The following is a 16,385-nucleotide window of genomic DNA, read 5'->3' on the forward strand; positions in this document are numbered from 1 at the left end:
TATACCAAACTGTAAAATGAATATCCTAAAGTACATTTTTTATAACAAACATCAACGACGGATTGAATAATATGTTATAGAAAACGTTATCTTTCTGTTTAACATTATATTGTATTGAATATAAAAAAAGTTAAAAGAAAACATTAAATATCAGTGCTTATCGTTTAATAAATTAGGTAATATCGTGTTAAGAGAGAGTGTGACTAATCGCCATTTATTTCTACCTTTTATATGGGCTAGATTGCCACCCTGAACAGGCTAGTTAGTTTTAGTCCACTGCCTTAATTGTATGTTTAAGTTACGCTGAAGATATTGGAACAAATAAATATGAAAATATATTTCTTGGTAAGTGAAAATACAATAATAATGTATAGTGTAGTATGAAACGGTTCTACAACCGTTGTTTTTTGGCTTGATAAAGTGGTTTACCTATTACTCTTTCTTCCTTATGTTATTGGTCGGTAGAAGTTGGCTTAATGTGAGCTATAACTTTGTATTGTCTATCTTCCATAGTTGTACTTTCTTGGTATTAAGACATTTAAGTAAAATAATGATTTACTGTATTTGTTTAGATTTTTGGGAAATAATTTAATCTTTCTTAATGGTATTGGTTTAAAAAATATTTATATATTTTTGCAGGTGTTCCTCTTCAGTGTGATTGTTATTAGCCAAGTAAATGCTAAACCAAAATCACAATTCAATCAAAATTATGGTAACAATTACCGAAATTATCTCAGTAGACGCAGTGGATCTTTAGATGGCGAACTTTCATCACTTGAAACCCTAGACACGGAACAAAGACTAGATGTAAAAAAAAATCATGCAAAAACTGAAGTGACAGCTTTGACTTCAGACATCGGAGTGATTCCGCCACTGAAAAACAGACATCAAAATGATGATTCCGTAAAATCAAGAGGAAAATCACTTAACGGCGTCGCGGATTTAGGACTGACTGACCGATATGCAAATGATAAATCAGTACATTCAGAATTGTTATCTAGTGTAGATCGCGCAGATCCTGTGGGATTAGCTGTACATAATCGGGCATCGACTAACAGTCATGCAAATGCAAATTCTGCAGTGAATGATTTGGTGGGACACTTTAATAGCCAGTCACTTGCTGATGCCTCAGTGAATGGTTGGGGCCACGCTAATAGTCAGTCAAATGCTGATGCCTCAGTAAATGGATGGGGACAAGCTAACAGCCAATCAAATGCTGACGCTTCAATAAATGGTTGGGGACAAGCTAATAGTCAGTCAAATGCTGATGCCTCAGTAAATGGTTGGGGCCACGCTAATAGTCAGTCAAATGCTGATGCCTCAGTAAATGGTTGGGGCCACGCTAATAGTCAGTCAAATGCTGATGCTTCAGTGTATGGCTGGGGGCACGCTAACAGTCAGTCAATTGCTGATGCCTCAGTAGATGGTTTGGTGGGACAGACTAATAGCCAGTCACTTGCTGATACTTCAGCAAATAATTGGGGAAATTCTTACAGTCAATCAAATGCGGATGCCTCAGTAAATGGTTGGGGTCACGCTGACAGTCAATCAAATGCTGATGCCTCAGTAAATGGTTGGGGCCACGCTGACAGTCAATCAAATGCGGATGCCTCAGTAAATGGTTGGGGTCACGCTGACAGTCATTCAAATGCTGATGCCTCAGTAAATGGTTGGGGTCACGCTGACAGTCATTCAAATGCTGATGCCTCAGTAAATGGTTGGGGCCACGCTGACAGTCAATCAAATGCTGATGCCTCAGTAAATGGTTGGGGCCACGCTGACAGTCATTCAAATGCTGATGCCTCACTAAATGGTTGGGGTCACGCTAATAGTCAGTCAAATGCTGATGCTTCAGTGTATGGCTGGGGGCACGCTAACAGTCATTCAAATGCTGATACCTCAGTAAATGGTTGGGGCCACGCTGACAGTCAATCAAATGCTGATGCTTCAGTGTATGGCTGGGGGCACGCTAACAGTCATTCAAATGCTGATGCCTCAGTGAATGGTTGGGGCCACGCTGACAGTCAATCAAATGCTGATGCCTCAGTAAATGGTTGGGGCCACGCTGACAGTCAATCAAATGCTGATGCTTCAGTGTACGGCTGGGGACACGCTAACAGTCAATCAAATGCTGATACCTCAGTAAATGGTTGGGGCCACGCTGACAGTCAATCAAATGCGGATGCCTCAGTAAATGGTTGGGGCCACGCTGACAGTCAATCAAATGCTGATGCCTCAGTAAATGGTTGGGGCCACGCTGACAGTCAATCAAATGCTGATGCCTCAGTAAATGGTTGGGGCCACGCTGACAGTCAATCAAATGCTGATGCTTCAGTGTACGGCTGGGGACACGCTAACAGTCATTCAAATGCTGATACCTCAGTAAATGGTTGGGGCCACGCTGACAGTCAATCAAATGCTGATGCTTCAGTGTATGGCTGGGGGCACGCTAACAGTCAGTCAAATGCTGATGCCTCAGTGAATGGTTGGGGCCACGCTGACAGTCAATCAAATGCTGATGCTTCAGTGTACGGCTGGGGACACGCTAATAGTCAGTCAAATGCTGATGCCTCAGTGAATGGTTGGGGACAAGCTAACAGCCAATCAAATGCTGATGCCTCAGTAAATGGTTGGGGCCACGCTAATAGTCAATCAAATGCTGATGCCTCAGTAAATGGCTTAGGTTACGTCAGCAGCTACCCAAGATTTAATAAGTTTTCTAATCGTTTTGGAGACCAGGCTTATAGTCAAGCCTATGCTGATGCCTCAGTAAACTGTTTGGGTTACGCTAATAGTCTAGCAAATGCTGATGCTTCAGTAAATGGTTGGGGACAAGCTAACAGCCATTCAAATGCTGATGCCTCAGTAAATGGTTGGGAACAAGCTAACAGCCATTCAAATGCTGATGCCTCAGTAAATGGTTGGGGACAAGCTAACAGCCAATCAAATGCTGATGCCTCAGTAAATGGTTGGGGACAAGCTAACAGCCATTCAAATGCTGATGCCTCAGTAAATGGTTGGGGACAAGCTAACAGCCATTCAAATGCTGATGCCTCAGTAAATGGTTGGGGACAAGCTAACAGTCAATCAAATGCTGACGCTTCAACGAATGTTTGGGGCAACGCTAATACTCAGTCAGATGCTGATGCCACAACAATTGGTTGGGCACCAGCTAACAGTCAATCATATGCTGATGCCTCAGTCAATGGTTGGGGACAAGCTAATAGTCAGTCAAATGCTGATGCCTCGGTAAATGGATGGGGACAAGCTAACAGCCAATCAAATGCTGATGCCTCAGTAAATGGATGGGGACAAGCTAACAGCCATTCAAATGCTGATGCCTCAGTAAATGGATGGGGACAAGCTAACAGCCAATCAAATGCTGATGCTTCAGTGGGTGGTTGGGGGCCGGGTATTAGTACGTCAGATGCTCAATCTGTCGTTAATGGTTGGGGGGGACAAGGTAATAGTTATGCTGTAGCTGATTCTTACGTAAATGGCTGGGGCGGTTACGGTGGTTGGGGATCACCTATTACAAAATTAAATCCTGAATCTGCTGTAAATGGTTGGGGACATACTAACAGTCTAGCGAATGCCAATTCCATAGCAAATAATGGTTGGGGACCAGCTATCAGTCAATCAAATGCTGAATCAGTAGTAAATGGTTGGGGACATACTAACAGTCTAGCGAACGCCAATTCCGTAGCAAATAATGGTTGGGGACATGCCAACAGTATAGCGAACGCCAATTCCGTAGCAAATAATGGTTGGGGACCAGCTATCAGTCAATCAAATGCTGAATCAGTAGTAAATGGTTGGGGACATACTAACAGTCTAGCGAACGCCAATTCCGTAGCAAATAATGGTTGGGGACATGCCAACAGTCTAGCAAATGCCAATTCCGTAGCAAATAATGGTTGGGGACATGCCAACAGTCTAGCAAACGCCAATTCCATAGCAAACAATGGTTGGGGACCAGCTATCAGTCAATCAAATGCTGAATCAGCTATAAATGGTTGGGGGCGTGCTAATAGTCTAGCGAATGCCAATTCCATAGCAAATAATGGTTGGGGATCAGCTATCAGTCAATCAAATGCTCAATCAGCAGCAAACGGCTGGGGACATGCCAATAGTCTGGCAAATGCAAATTCATACAATTATAATAATTTGTATCCGAAATATGTAGGCGTTTAAGGATCTTTCGTAAATGAAAAAATTACAAAGTATATAACATTTATTAATCCTGCAAAATTACAAATAAATTTCAAATTAGAGTATTGTACCCTTAGTCCGAGTTTGCTACGTAATACGAAAACAAAACGAGAGCGTGTTCGGATTTCTAATTGGTAACTTCTTCGCGTTCTTTTCGCGCGCCAGTCAAATGAGAGCCCATTTGGCGCTCTGATTGGCCGGCTCGAATAAAGCAAACTCGTACTAAGGGTACAGAATGCCGAACGTGCTCTCGTTTCATTTTCGTTCAACGTAAAGCAAACATGTACTAAGGGTACTGTATAACAGAATACTGAGAGTATTTGTATTTATAAGAAATAAAGAAAGACAGTTTCTGGTTACGACTGTACCTTCTAGGTTAAAACAACGTATTTATGTAACAAAATTAAAAATATTGATTGTCGACACTATATAATTGTAAATTATGTTTGTATACAAGTAAATAATATCTAACTGTAAATGTAGAACAAGTCTCGGCACGTCATTTAAATTTTAATATTATGGTATACCAATTCAACCGCATAGATGTTTATTTTATTTTATATTGTTTCAACAACTCTTTAATAATGAAGATTACTTTCATAAAGGGTCTTATATATCCTCGTCAAGAATAATTGATGCCTACAGTTGAAACCATACAAAAAACCATCTTTTTAATTTAATTTACGTGTTGTGATCTTTACTTTCACCATGCATAGAGCTGCCTAATGTATGTATGTGTCAATAAAAGTTATAATATGTATCATCAAAATATGAAATTTACGCTATTTATTAGTTTATAATAAACATAATAAGTAATACATAATAAAACCATCATATTTACTTTCTCACGATGTTTCTTTTCAAACAAGCCTTTATATTTAATCTTTTACAGAGAATGATGTTGTTTGTATTTAAGAATGAATATAATGATTCAGAAGATTTTTGAAGACTATTTATTTTATTTAATACTAAATTTTTATAATATTATCCTTGACGAATTTCGAAATGTCATAGGGGAAAGAGAGTTTTGACAAATAGCAACATTACAAACAAATAGCCTTGTACATAATTATAGTAGGTGATCACTTCTAATGTCCTTCACAAATTTTCAGCATTGACAGAGCAGCAAATACTTGTGTTCCAATAACTACAATTTACCTTAGTAATGTTAGTACGTGATTACCCCACTTGGTGTTCGGCTTTACCCGACATCAGTTGGGTAAAACCGAACACTAAGGGTTTTGTTTTTCGGTCATTTTGTTATATTTTATTTAAAAAAATAATGATGTTGATTAGTAATACGTTAGCTAGATAAGTTCAATAATTAAAGAAACTCTGTGATTTGATTCCACTGTTTTATTTATATTTTCCCTTAGGTGTTCGTGTTTCCCCCACTTTCCCTAATTATAGTAGGTGATCACTTCTAATGTCCTTCACAAATTTTCTAACGAACGGGGTAATTTTGAGTCGGTAAGAGTGTAACACCCTCTTTCGCCTTGCCTAGAGCGAGAAAAGTCATTGGATGACTTTCCCACCAAAAGAAAAACATAAACAATATTTCAGTGGGATTCCCATAGGAAGACATCTTGAGTCCTCATCATTATCATTTCAGCCATAAACGTCCGCTGCTGAACATAGGTCTCCCCGAATGACTTCCAGTTTATAATAGCTGACTTAATTAAAGAAAATGGTTCAGTTTTGAGAGTTTATTTTTATTTGTTCTGGATCCTGGAGACCGGAGACCTGACTTTATGGTTATGGAACTAGGTACCTTAAGGGTACCCTTTCAAACGTTTTTTTCATAACAGCGCCTGAACTATTTTCATAGCAGTTTTTTTCGTATGAAGGTGTAAAAATAATTAGTTCGTAAGTATACCATATTTTTTATACATTATTATCTTTTTTTAGATATGTTATTGTTATAGGATGTAGGGTAATTTTCTAAGTTGAATTTTGAGTTTTCATTGATAGTGGCGATTGTTTACCATCAGGTTATCCGGCTGCTCCTTTACCGGTTTATACCATAAAAAATAACTTAAGTTGAACTAGTGACTGTTGCTGTTATGCTATTTGATGGCCTCATGGAGAAGCAGCGTAAAAAACGTCTGCGTTATGTTTTGTCGTGTGCGTGAGGTAACCGGGCACTCAATCCTTTCAACTCCTTTGGTGTTTGTTACCCATGGACATCCATGGGTAAAACCACTGTCTAGCCAATAATTTAATTCTTCAATTTGTAATTGGGTATTGCACTAATGGTCCAATGGCTGTGGTGTGCAATCAGCTGCTGGGTAACGTGTAGACGAATCGATCCCTGGACTAATAATTCATACAGTATTGTTCCGTGTAATTGAAATCTGTGTTTAGATTACTATAGATAGGTACAGGATCTACGCTCACATATCATTGATTAATGCTTATAAAGTCAATATGGATCTGTATACAAAAATATCATTGATTAATGCTTATAAAAGTCGCATAAGACACACACACATGTGACACGATAAAAGAACACCCTGCATTTATTAAATTATAATTATTAGTTATTTATAAGTAAACTTCGTTTATCACACCTAATAAATAAATATTTTTGACTTAAAGTAGTATTTTTATCGCAATATAAAGAAAAAGAATTTGAGTATGATCAGCCCGTAAACATTTTACTGGGGAATTTATATAAAAATTTGGATAAATAAAAAATAATAAGAGTTGTAGATCAAATTTAATAGGTACATGCGTTATACAATAATCGTGTTTGTTAATCCAAAATGGTTTGATGGAAAACATTAAGCTAATCAATATTAAACAAACTAATCACTTGTAAACGATAAAATATTTTGTTTACGAGACTGAAACTAATGGCAATTTTGTTTTAGCGGTAAAGCCTACGTATATGTAATGCACGCTTAATAAAGGGCATCACTTTACTTCACCCGCACCGGCCGATCGTGGAACCGCAGAAAACCTCCAAAATATCGAAACCTTTAAGATGAATACTCTTGCTTTGGTAAGTTTACATATTCAATTTAGGTATTTTCATGTCGATACAAACTAAAAATCTGGAAAACTAAATGTCTTTGGCAAAAGAACAAATATCTAATTTCTACGAAGTATTTACATTTATTTGCTCTAACATTTTTTTAATATTTAACAATATTACTAGTTAGCTTATGTGTCAGAGTAGTAAATTTTTTTAAAGAAGAATTTTGTTTACTATATTTATTTATGTCGTTAATTAATGTTATAATATCACTGCAATAGAACAGTATTTTAATAAGGTTTTATTTTTATTAAACATTTTTAACGATGTTATCCGTTTGGTTTTTTCAGTTATTTTGCTTCGCTGTAGTCGGCATTAACCAAGGCATGGCAAGACCACAGATATATCAGAAGCAAAATTACGTCGGCGAAGGGGTGCCTGGGGAAGTTGAGACTGAGACTCGCTTCGGGTACGGTGGAGGCGCGGCGGCGGCGGCTGCTGCTGCTGCGGCTGGAGGCTACGTCGGAGGGCATCTTGGAGGTCACTTAGGGGGACACGTCGGTGGTCAATTCGGAGGACAAATAGGCATGGGCGGTAGTGCCGCCGCAGCTGCGGCCGCTGCCGCCGGCGCAGGAGGATATGGCGGCTACAGACACGGCCTTGGCTATGGCCGTTAAACAAACCCCGACTAGAATTACCTCTTGAAATTATCGAAATAAAAAATATCTATTTGGCTGAAATTAAAAGTGTACTCAAAACTGCCCAGGATTTATTATTTTCTTGGATATACATTATGCCTTTAAAAAAATATTAATCCTTATTTAGTTATTAAGAAAAATTATAAAATTCACGGAACTTTTGATTCGTTCTCGAATTGTCAAGTTGTTGCATATAACGAGTTGGCAATATGGATTAAAGTCGAATTACATTTACTGAATTTAAAGGCTCGAGGAGACTGGACACAACTTAGTAGTACGCGTACTTTTTCACACATACTAACGCATTCCATCTACTCGGGCCTTAAAACTCCATCACCAGCGGCTTGTGAATTTAGACTATATTGCAAAAACATTAACGTTCAAATTATCAGCTAACATCTTCTTGTTGACTGGCTAGAGAGAAAGAGAAAAGATAGAATCTTGAAATTTCTCCTCAGTCAAGATCAAGAATTTTGAACTTATTCATTGAGAAGTAGAAATCGAGGGAATTTTTTGTATTACGTTTACAAAAAGCTTTTACCGTTTGAGTTTCACCGCTGGTATAACTGCTATCCCTTACTCCAGAACGTCTTTTGCGTTGGCTGGGATGTGAGGAAGTTCATTTGTTGCTAGTATGACCGCTTCGTAGAAGGAAGAGATGGCTTTCCAGTTCGTCTCACTCTGCGCCATGGCCAAATAGGCGCGAATGGTCCCAGGTACTGATCACTTCTCTGAACACATGATGGTACTCAGCCATACCAGGGTACAGCACTCTACCATTGTTCTATGTTATTCTATTCCTTACAGTGATGACATCTGGGTGTTTCTTCCCGCTAAACCCGAAACAGATACCTTTTTTAACATCCATGTCAGGTAAGAACCTGTGTCAGGCGGAAAGTGTGAACTTATCATTGCGATAACAGCGAGCCCGAAACTGCATTCCTATAGAGACAAGAGAACGTGATAAATATAATTTGATAATTAGTGTGTCAAGCAGAACACCATACACTACACTATATGCTTACTACGTCTTGGCAGGTTTGTCCAATGAATTCATCATCAACCTAGACACGTCCACTGCAGAACAAAGGCCCCCCCTCTTAGTCCTCCACGTAGAATCACCGCACTGCATCCACTGGCTCCTCGCAACTCTGACGATGTCGTCGGTCCATCTGGAGGGATCACACACAGAACTGCCTATTCAAAATTCTAAACATAATTATAGCAATTGTATTTGACTTTAATATTGCATAATAATGAAGTTGTATAATATTAAATATAGGTAAGAGCAATACGATATCGGTTCGATAAGCTAGGAAACGGTTTAAGTCCTCATGATTCCATAACACTACTAATCAAGGAATAAAAGAAATACTGACCGTACAAAGAATAATTATTGTTGGTAGAGCTAACCTATCTTGGTGACACACTTGAGTAAAATGTTGAAGCCAGCCATCCTGTTTCAATACTGATAAGATGAAGGTACAAGATAATAAAACACTGATACATGTACAATCATTAAAGCTTGTTAATGGAAACAAATGAATTTGCTGTTTTAAGGATTAACAAATATTCCACGTGTTCTTTATAATGGCGATGGATTGATGAACAAATTGAAACTAAACACGTTACGCTAATGACTTTAATGTGTACTTGTCCTTTCTACATTAGCATGCTTCACTCTACTGTACTGTAGAAAATTTCTGTCACTAAGTATTTTCATTGCAATAAGGGCTAATTTTCTGTTTTCTGTGAGGGGATGCCCGTAAATTAACCCTCAACCCTGGCCAGGCCTCAGTCCTAACAGGCTTCTATAGTGATCTGGTGGCACTTTGGGGTGCACGTAGAACGCGATGGTGGTCGTAGATTGACGCATGATTCCTAAAGCCCGGAGCGTCTCCTGCGTGGGTAAATTATTTTCTCACGTGCCCTCCCATTTTACTAGCAGAGAGAATTAGGATTACTTCTTTAGTAGCTTTATTATATCTCCCTTTATCTTTATAATCAAGTGAAAGTATCTATAATTCTATACTCTATAGTATTGTAATAGTAATAGGCATTCGTCATCCAAATGGTGATCCAGAGGCTTAAGACGTCCGTTTCTCATGCCAGGTCATAGGTTCGATACCTGGCAGGTATCAATGTAACTTTTTCCAAGTTATATATTTATAAGTTTAAGATTATTTGGACAACAGTGACATACAGTAAAAGACCGACATCCGTTCAGGACTAGACCCACTAGATCCAATCATCAAACGGCAAAGTCATTTGATGATTTTCCACCTACAAAAAGGCTTGAATATTTATAATGTGATGTGTATTGTATAAGAAAATTAAATTACTCTCCATACTTAGTGATTGCCTCTTTTGATCAAGTGGTTGCAAGTGCGACTGCCAGGCAAGAGGATCCTGGTTCGATTCCCCGGTCAGGCAAAATATTGAATGAAAGTATTACTGGGCTTTTTCGGTTTATCGAAAATTTCTCAGTAGTAGCACGGAGTCTGGAATTGTACCCAGTATATGGGACTTATAACATAAATGGTGAAAAGTAAGTTTACATTGTACAGTGGCATTACGTGCCGTAATGTGCACCTCTGCCTACCCTTTCGGGGATAAAAAGCGTGACGATATGATTTAGTTTCTAGTTTTATCAGTCGAAATTGGTGCCTAACACCATTTTCGTCATCAACGTCATTTTCCAACATACTCTACGTTACTGTCAATCTATTGAATTAACATACTTTGTATTTGTTATTTTGGTCTACATCACATCATTTGCTCATTTTAATATCTCATGCAAAAAACTTGACTGGATTATTATTGTAACAAGGTTTTATCATATCATGAAGTAAGTTTTATGATAATGTTATTTAGGTTTTTGGAGATTTACTTATTGGCCAACATTTATATCTATGAACACAATGGCAACCGAGTACATATTTCCCACAGTAATAGTTACACGAAAATATTGTTGTTATTAAATATTTGTGGGTTTGTGTGTATATTTGCCTGAATCACGTCAAAACAGGTGATGGAGGGATCGGGAAATTAGGAACAGGGATAGATTGTGGTCTGGAGTAACACATACGCTATTTTTAATCCCAGGAGAACGCCAGTGAAGCCGCTGGCAGAAGCTCGTTACTATACCTGTATACCTAAAGCGATTTTACGTCTAGCAAAAACGTGGTGTAATTCGAATAATTAATCAGATTTATTCGATTATAATCGAATTATAATGGAATAAATCCGTGTGACAAAGTCAGTTAAAGTCGAACATTTATTGCGTTTATGTTAGAAAATCTTTTTTCACGGCAACTACTCTTATCATGAATGTTAACGAGGAAACGATTTGTTTACCAATGCATTACTAATGGGAATATACTTCTACAATTTCAACTTTGATATTGCCCTTAATCAGTTCCTCTGGACTTGGCTGGCCACGCCAGACGCAGAGGTTGAGCAAATAAACAATTATGAAAGTATATATTCAGGTGAGGTATCAATAAATTGTTAAAATAATTATCGTTGAACACATACTTATTTCAGAAATGAGGCTCTAAATCTAAGACGTTTCTTGAGACAATAGTGAGTTATACAAATTTTGGACAAGCCCTCATAACTAGACACTTCACTAGAAGATAAAGGTAATGTTTGTTTAACATTTATTTTAAAAGTACAAAAATCATCTGATTTCAGGTAATCTTTGCTATTATACTCAGTACGTGTCAAGCCCAAGTAATACATAACCGACATATAAAGAGGGAAGGAGATCATTCAAGTGATTATGAAGCATTAAAAGACTTAATGATGCAATATCATATAGAACATTCAGTTGATCCACACTTCGAAACACCGTTAGTTCCTTATAAACCAACCGGTCCTTATGAACTTAGAACAAACCGTGTACCAACGCATTTCTATAGAAAACGAATACTGACACGTTCCTATGGAAACCCAATGAAACACTCTCATTTTCTTCGACAGCAAACTAGACCTAAAGACGATGAATATAGACTTAGAAAAGTTGACATAGATACTCTAAAACAATTACCAGAGGCGGATCGTTTACTCATAGAAAGTCACCTAACGCCACCAATGAGACATCAACTGTTATCCCAAATGGAAACTGGTAAATTTGATACAATGCTTTTCCAAGATAGGTTTGGCTTACCTTCCTTTGACTTAATCACTAGTACTATTGAAAAGATTGGTGCTGGAGCCGGGAAATATATAGGTGGTAAACTGGCAGGTGAAATCGGCGCTAGACTAGGAGCAAGTGCAGGAGCATATCTGGGTCTTGCTGCAGCAAATCGCCTCACCAAAAAGAAAGAGGATACTACGAAAAAGCCTGAAGAGGCTACAAGTAAACCGGGTAATAAATATGGTTATGGTGGCAGCTACGGTGCCATGTTATTGAAAAGTTGATTTTAATAATAATAAGGATAATTTAGTTTAAGAAATGTTATATAAACTGTTAATTCTCTGTTAATTGGTATTTTTGAGTTCATTAGACATTCAGGTTTGGAAAAGAGTTCCATTCAAGAGATTAATATTGATGTCTGCAATACTTTAGTAATTTCCGACGATTTATTTTAAATATCATCTGATCTCATTATTCGTGTGTAAGTTAAAATGTATGTACATTTAAATGTGTTTTCTATCGATAGAAATAAAAACATAGTTATGACTTTCCCTTTTTCCATTATTTCGTATCAAAAATAAGTTATTAAATCATTAATTTTACTTGGGTTTTATTTTGTAAAGAATTAAAACAACTTAAGATGTTAAAATATTATTATTTATTATTATCAACCTGTTGCAAGACAAATACCTCTGCAATCCTGACGATTGAGTACGATCTGCAGCCCTTAGCATCCAAACATTGGTATCATGATGTAATATGTTGTATGTTTGCGTAAACGTGATCCTTATTCCAAAATATGGATACCCCAAAAATACTGATTTTCCGACAAGCATAGCTTAATCCCAACTATTATTAAAAAAATTGTAAAAATAGTTTTTTTACTTGTGTGTATCTCTTTACGCTTTACCTATTCATATCTATGAACCTTCTTAAAATTTTGTTTACACATCTCACATTCTCACCCAGTTATAAAGACGTAGAAAACAGATGCCAGTTAAAATGACTACAAGCAAGCTATAAACAAAACTTGCAGGGCGGCTACTAAGACACTATCAGCTGCTAAAGAAAATGGCATATCGTTTTCTTTTCTTTTTGTATATTTGGTGTTAAGAGGGAAATTAATTAATATGCTATGTTGATGAAAAGTAGTCACCAAAGCCCATGGATGACATACAATGGTTGTTAAGTGTTTTTTTTGAGGGGTGAATATATCATCCAATGTCTTCTCCCGCCTTGGGCGAGGCGAATGTGAGTCAGATTCTTACTGACTAAAAACCACCCCGTTCACCGCTAGGTAGTAGGTAGGTTACCCGCTAGGTAATCCACAGCTCCGGATCCTGTGTGAGCTACCGACGATCTTTAGGCCTGTCGCGACGTTTGTAGACGTTGAGCGGGGTCCATACGGTAGTGAGTTTTGCCCACTGCTCATCTGACAAGCGGTAGAAAAGACCACCCCAGTTCCATTTCATTTTATTGGCTTTATGACCAACGTCGATGATTCAACATCGAGCGAAGTGTGATGTTTTTTATTTTGTCTAATAGTCGAACTATACCACGCTAGATACTGCACTCCATGGCCCGCAGAACAGATACAGAGAGGAGTGGAGGGAGGGTAGGTAGGTAGGCCTTTGCCCTGCAGTGGGACTTCGTGGCTGAAATCTAAATAAAAAAAATCTATGACAAATCAACAAAATGTATGTATATGAAACTGAAGCGTTTAGGAAATAGGAAGTATCATATTTTGCAGCAGCCTATAGGTTTTGACGATGAGAATTACTTTTCGACTTTAAGCAAGTCGATTGACTATTCTGTATTTTAGTGGGTAACTTGCTGCTACCACCCATTTTGAGGATATTTTAGGAGGTTGCATTTATAAGACAAAGGGTCTATTTCAAGTATAAAATATTGATACATAGTTTGATACGAGTTGACTCAAAAGTTGAAAAACCGGAATTCCCAACCTGTAATCTTGTAACTGCATTGGTTTGTTATACACGACGAAAATTGGGCTAATCATAATGGACAAGACAATGTCACTTTTAAAACTACATTTTGTTTGTTGTTTACTTGCATAATCGACGGTGGCAGTAAAAAATTAAACCAAATTTTACTTATTTAAAATTTTTAACTTATTAACCCTCACCCAATTGCTAAGTACATGTAATTTTCTTTTCAGTCATCGTGAATATTTGATAATTGTTTAATGGTTAGTTCCATATTGCAGATACTTTAAGCACATATTCAAGCCAAATAAAATTACTGTATGTATTATGTAAATATAAATCGTCACACACGGAAAAAATATTGATTTTTTATGAAATATTGTACAATTTTTTCAAACAATAAGTTATTTCGTGTTTCTTTCTTTGTTAGAGTTATATGATAATACTTTTTATACCTACATGATTTAAAGTAAAAATGTTTGTTTGTTTATAACCAGTATAGATATTTTGGATTGGCTTGAAGGGAGTGATACCACGCCATCACAGAAAATCCGACGTGAATAAACGCTTGTGTTGTGTGGGGACCACCATGAAGGGCTACCAGAGGAACATTCCCTCTCCCAAAAAATGCAAGCAACACACAATGTCCTTTGATTTTGTTGGTGTCTCTGGTTGGTGATGATTGCTTAGGTTAGGACGCATTAGTTCGTTTGTTCTGATCCTATAAAAAATATCTTTGTGAAAGGAATCGAAAACTAATAATGCATTGACTAATTGTGGCGTTTTATGTTTGATCTTTTTACTTTTATTAAGATATTGACTAAGTGAGTATAATTTCGCTCGTATTATGTAAGCGAAACCAGGAAAAGAAATATGTTTATAAAAAAATCTATTTAAATATTGATTTAATCTGTTCTTGGCATATGTAAACAATATATTAAAATGGTTGGAGCAATCATGACGAATTGGAATTTATTTATAATATGAAGAACTGTGCCATAATACCATCTTTTTAAATTCATTCGGCCCATACCATATTATAGCTCGGCAAAAATCGGATACAAAATTACAAAAATGAAAACATTTTTACTGGTAAGTAATATTTTGTATACAGAAAAATAGAAAAGACGATTTTTATTTGTCAACCTATGTGACAATTTCTATTTCTCTGTCAAATCTTTTTTTTTTCAAATTGAATGATATCCTTATTTTTATTTTCAGATACTTCTTCTGGCGCTTGCCAGTATATGTCGAGCTGCTCCATTCATTAATCCGTACTTCCCTGATCCTTACGGGAGATGGTACTACGGCGGGTATGGTGGAGCATACGGTTACCCATATTCTCCTTATTATGGTGGTTGGCCATACCCTCCACCTATTGGAGCCAGAATTGGGGGAGGAATTGGTGGTGGAGTAGGTGGTGGAGTTCAAGGTGGTATTGGAGGTAGTATTGGTGGTGGAATTGGCGGTGGAATTGGTGGTGGTATCGGTGGTGGAGTAGGTGGCGGAATTGGTGGTGGAGTTGGTGGAGGAGTGGGCGGTGGTGTTGGTGGAGGAGTTGGTGGTGGAGTTGGCGGTGGAGTCGGAGGTGGAGTTGGGGGCGGCATAGGTGGAGGTGCTGGCGGTTACCTTGGTGGAGGAGTAGGTGGTGGGGCTGGTGGTTACCTCGGTGGAGGAGTAGGTGGTGGAGCCGGTGGGTACCTTGGTGGAGGAGTAGGCGGTGGGGCTGGTGGCTACCTTGGTGGAGGAGTAGGTGGTGGGGCCGGTGGTTACCTTGGCGGTGGAATATCTGGTGGTGCTAATGGTTACCTTGGCGGTGGAGTGGGTGGAGGCGTTGGCGGTGGTGTTGGTGGAGGAATTGGCGGAGGTATTGGTGGGGGAATAGGTGGCGGGATCGGTGGAGGAATTGGTGGGGGATTAGGTGGAGGAATTGGTGGAGGTGGTGTTCTCTACCGTAGAACTGATACCGACCGTGTCAGTCATTCTCATCCCCACAAACCTATTCAGTCAAGACATGGGTGGAATGGAGGCCCTGGCCACTCACATGTGAACCATCATTAATCCGCGAGACTGGATTTGTAAAAACGATTAACTATTGTATGATATAGTTTCCTCAATACCTTTGTTCCTAAAATATATTTGATTTTAATGACGACTGAATTAGCATATGATTGTTTGTTCATCTCGAAAAGTAATTAATGGAAATAAATGAAAGATCATACATAGAGGTAGTGTTTTTTGTGTTATCATTCCCAAAAATAGAAAAAGAAATTGCTTATAAATTTTATATATAATGTTATTTACATTTATTCGTTATCAATGCTATTGATATAGTCTCTGCCTACCATGAGAGACAGGCAGAAGGTTATATTGTATGTTTGCATCTGTATGTAAAAAAAATAACAATATTG

General features: G+C 37.9%; 3 protein-coding genes across 5 annotated transcripts; all 3 read left to right on the forward strand.

Moving 5' to 3' along the window:
- Nucleotides 1-193: 193 nt before the first annotated feature.
- Nucleotides 194-4,383, forward strand: LOC118272448 (uncharacterized). Its single transcript, XM_035588968.2, has 2 exons — nucleotides 194-345; nucleotides 640-4,383. Exons 1-2 carry the CDS (start codon nucleotides 328-330, stop codon nucleotides 4,192-4,194), a joined length of 3,573 nt encoding a protein of 1,190 aa, XP_035444861.2. The 5' UTR covers nucleotides 194-327; the 3' UTR covers nucleotides 4,195-4,383.
- Nucleotides 4,384-11,210: 6,827 nt separating this feature from the next.
- Nucleotides 11,211-12,356, forward strand: LOC118272666 (uncharacterized). The gene is made up of 2 exons (XM_035589295.2): nucleotides 11,211-11,378; nucleotides 11,584-12,356. Exons 1-2 carry the CDS (start codon nucleotides 11,361-11,363, stop codon nucleotides 12,310-12,312), a joined length of 747 nt encoding a protein of 248 aa, XP_035445188.2. The 5' UTR covers nucleotides 11,211-11,360; the 3' UTR covers nucleotides 12,313-12,356.
- Nucleotides 12,357-14,911: 2,555 nt separating this feature from the next.
- LOC118272865 (uncharacterized) lies at nucleotides 14,912-16,199 on the forward strand. Of its 3 annotated transcripts, none has more exons than XM_050707915.1 (3): nucleotides 14,912-15,066; nucleotides 15,196-15,859; nucleotides 15,896-16,199. In XM_050707915.1, the coding sequence occupies exons 1-3, from the start codon at nucleotides 15,049-15,051 to the stop codon at nucleotides 16,033-16,035; spliced, it is 822 nt and encodes a 273-aa protein (XP_050563872.1). In that variant the 5' UTR covers nucleotides 14,912-15,048; the 3' UTR covers nucleotides 16,036-16,199. The 3 variants fall into 3 exon arrangements, with proteins under 3 accessions (XP_050563872.1, XP_050563871.1, XP_050563870.1); XM_050707914.1 differs by having other exon boundaries at nucleotides 15,196-15,619; nucleotides 15,656-16,199; XM_050707913.1 differs by having other exon boundaries at nucleotides 15,196-16,199.
- The last annotated feature ends 186 nt before the right edge of the window (nucleotides 16,200-16,385 follow it).

Source organism: Spodoptera frugiperda, chromosome 4, assembly GCF_023101765.2.
Source record: "Spodoptera frugiperda isolate SF20-4 chromosome 4, AGI-APGP_CSIRO_Sfru_2.0, whole genome shotgun sequence".
In the NCBI taxonomy this organism is placed as follows: Eukaryota; Metazoa; Arthropoda; class Insecta; order Lepidoptera; family Noctuidae; genus Spodoptera; species Spodoptera frugiperda.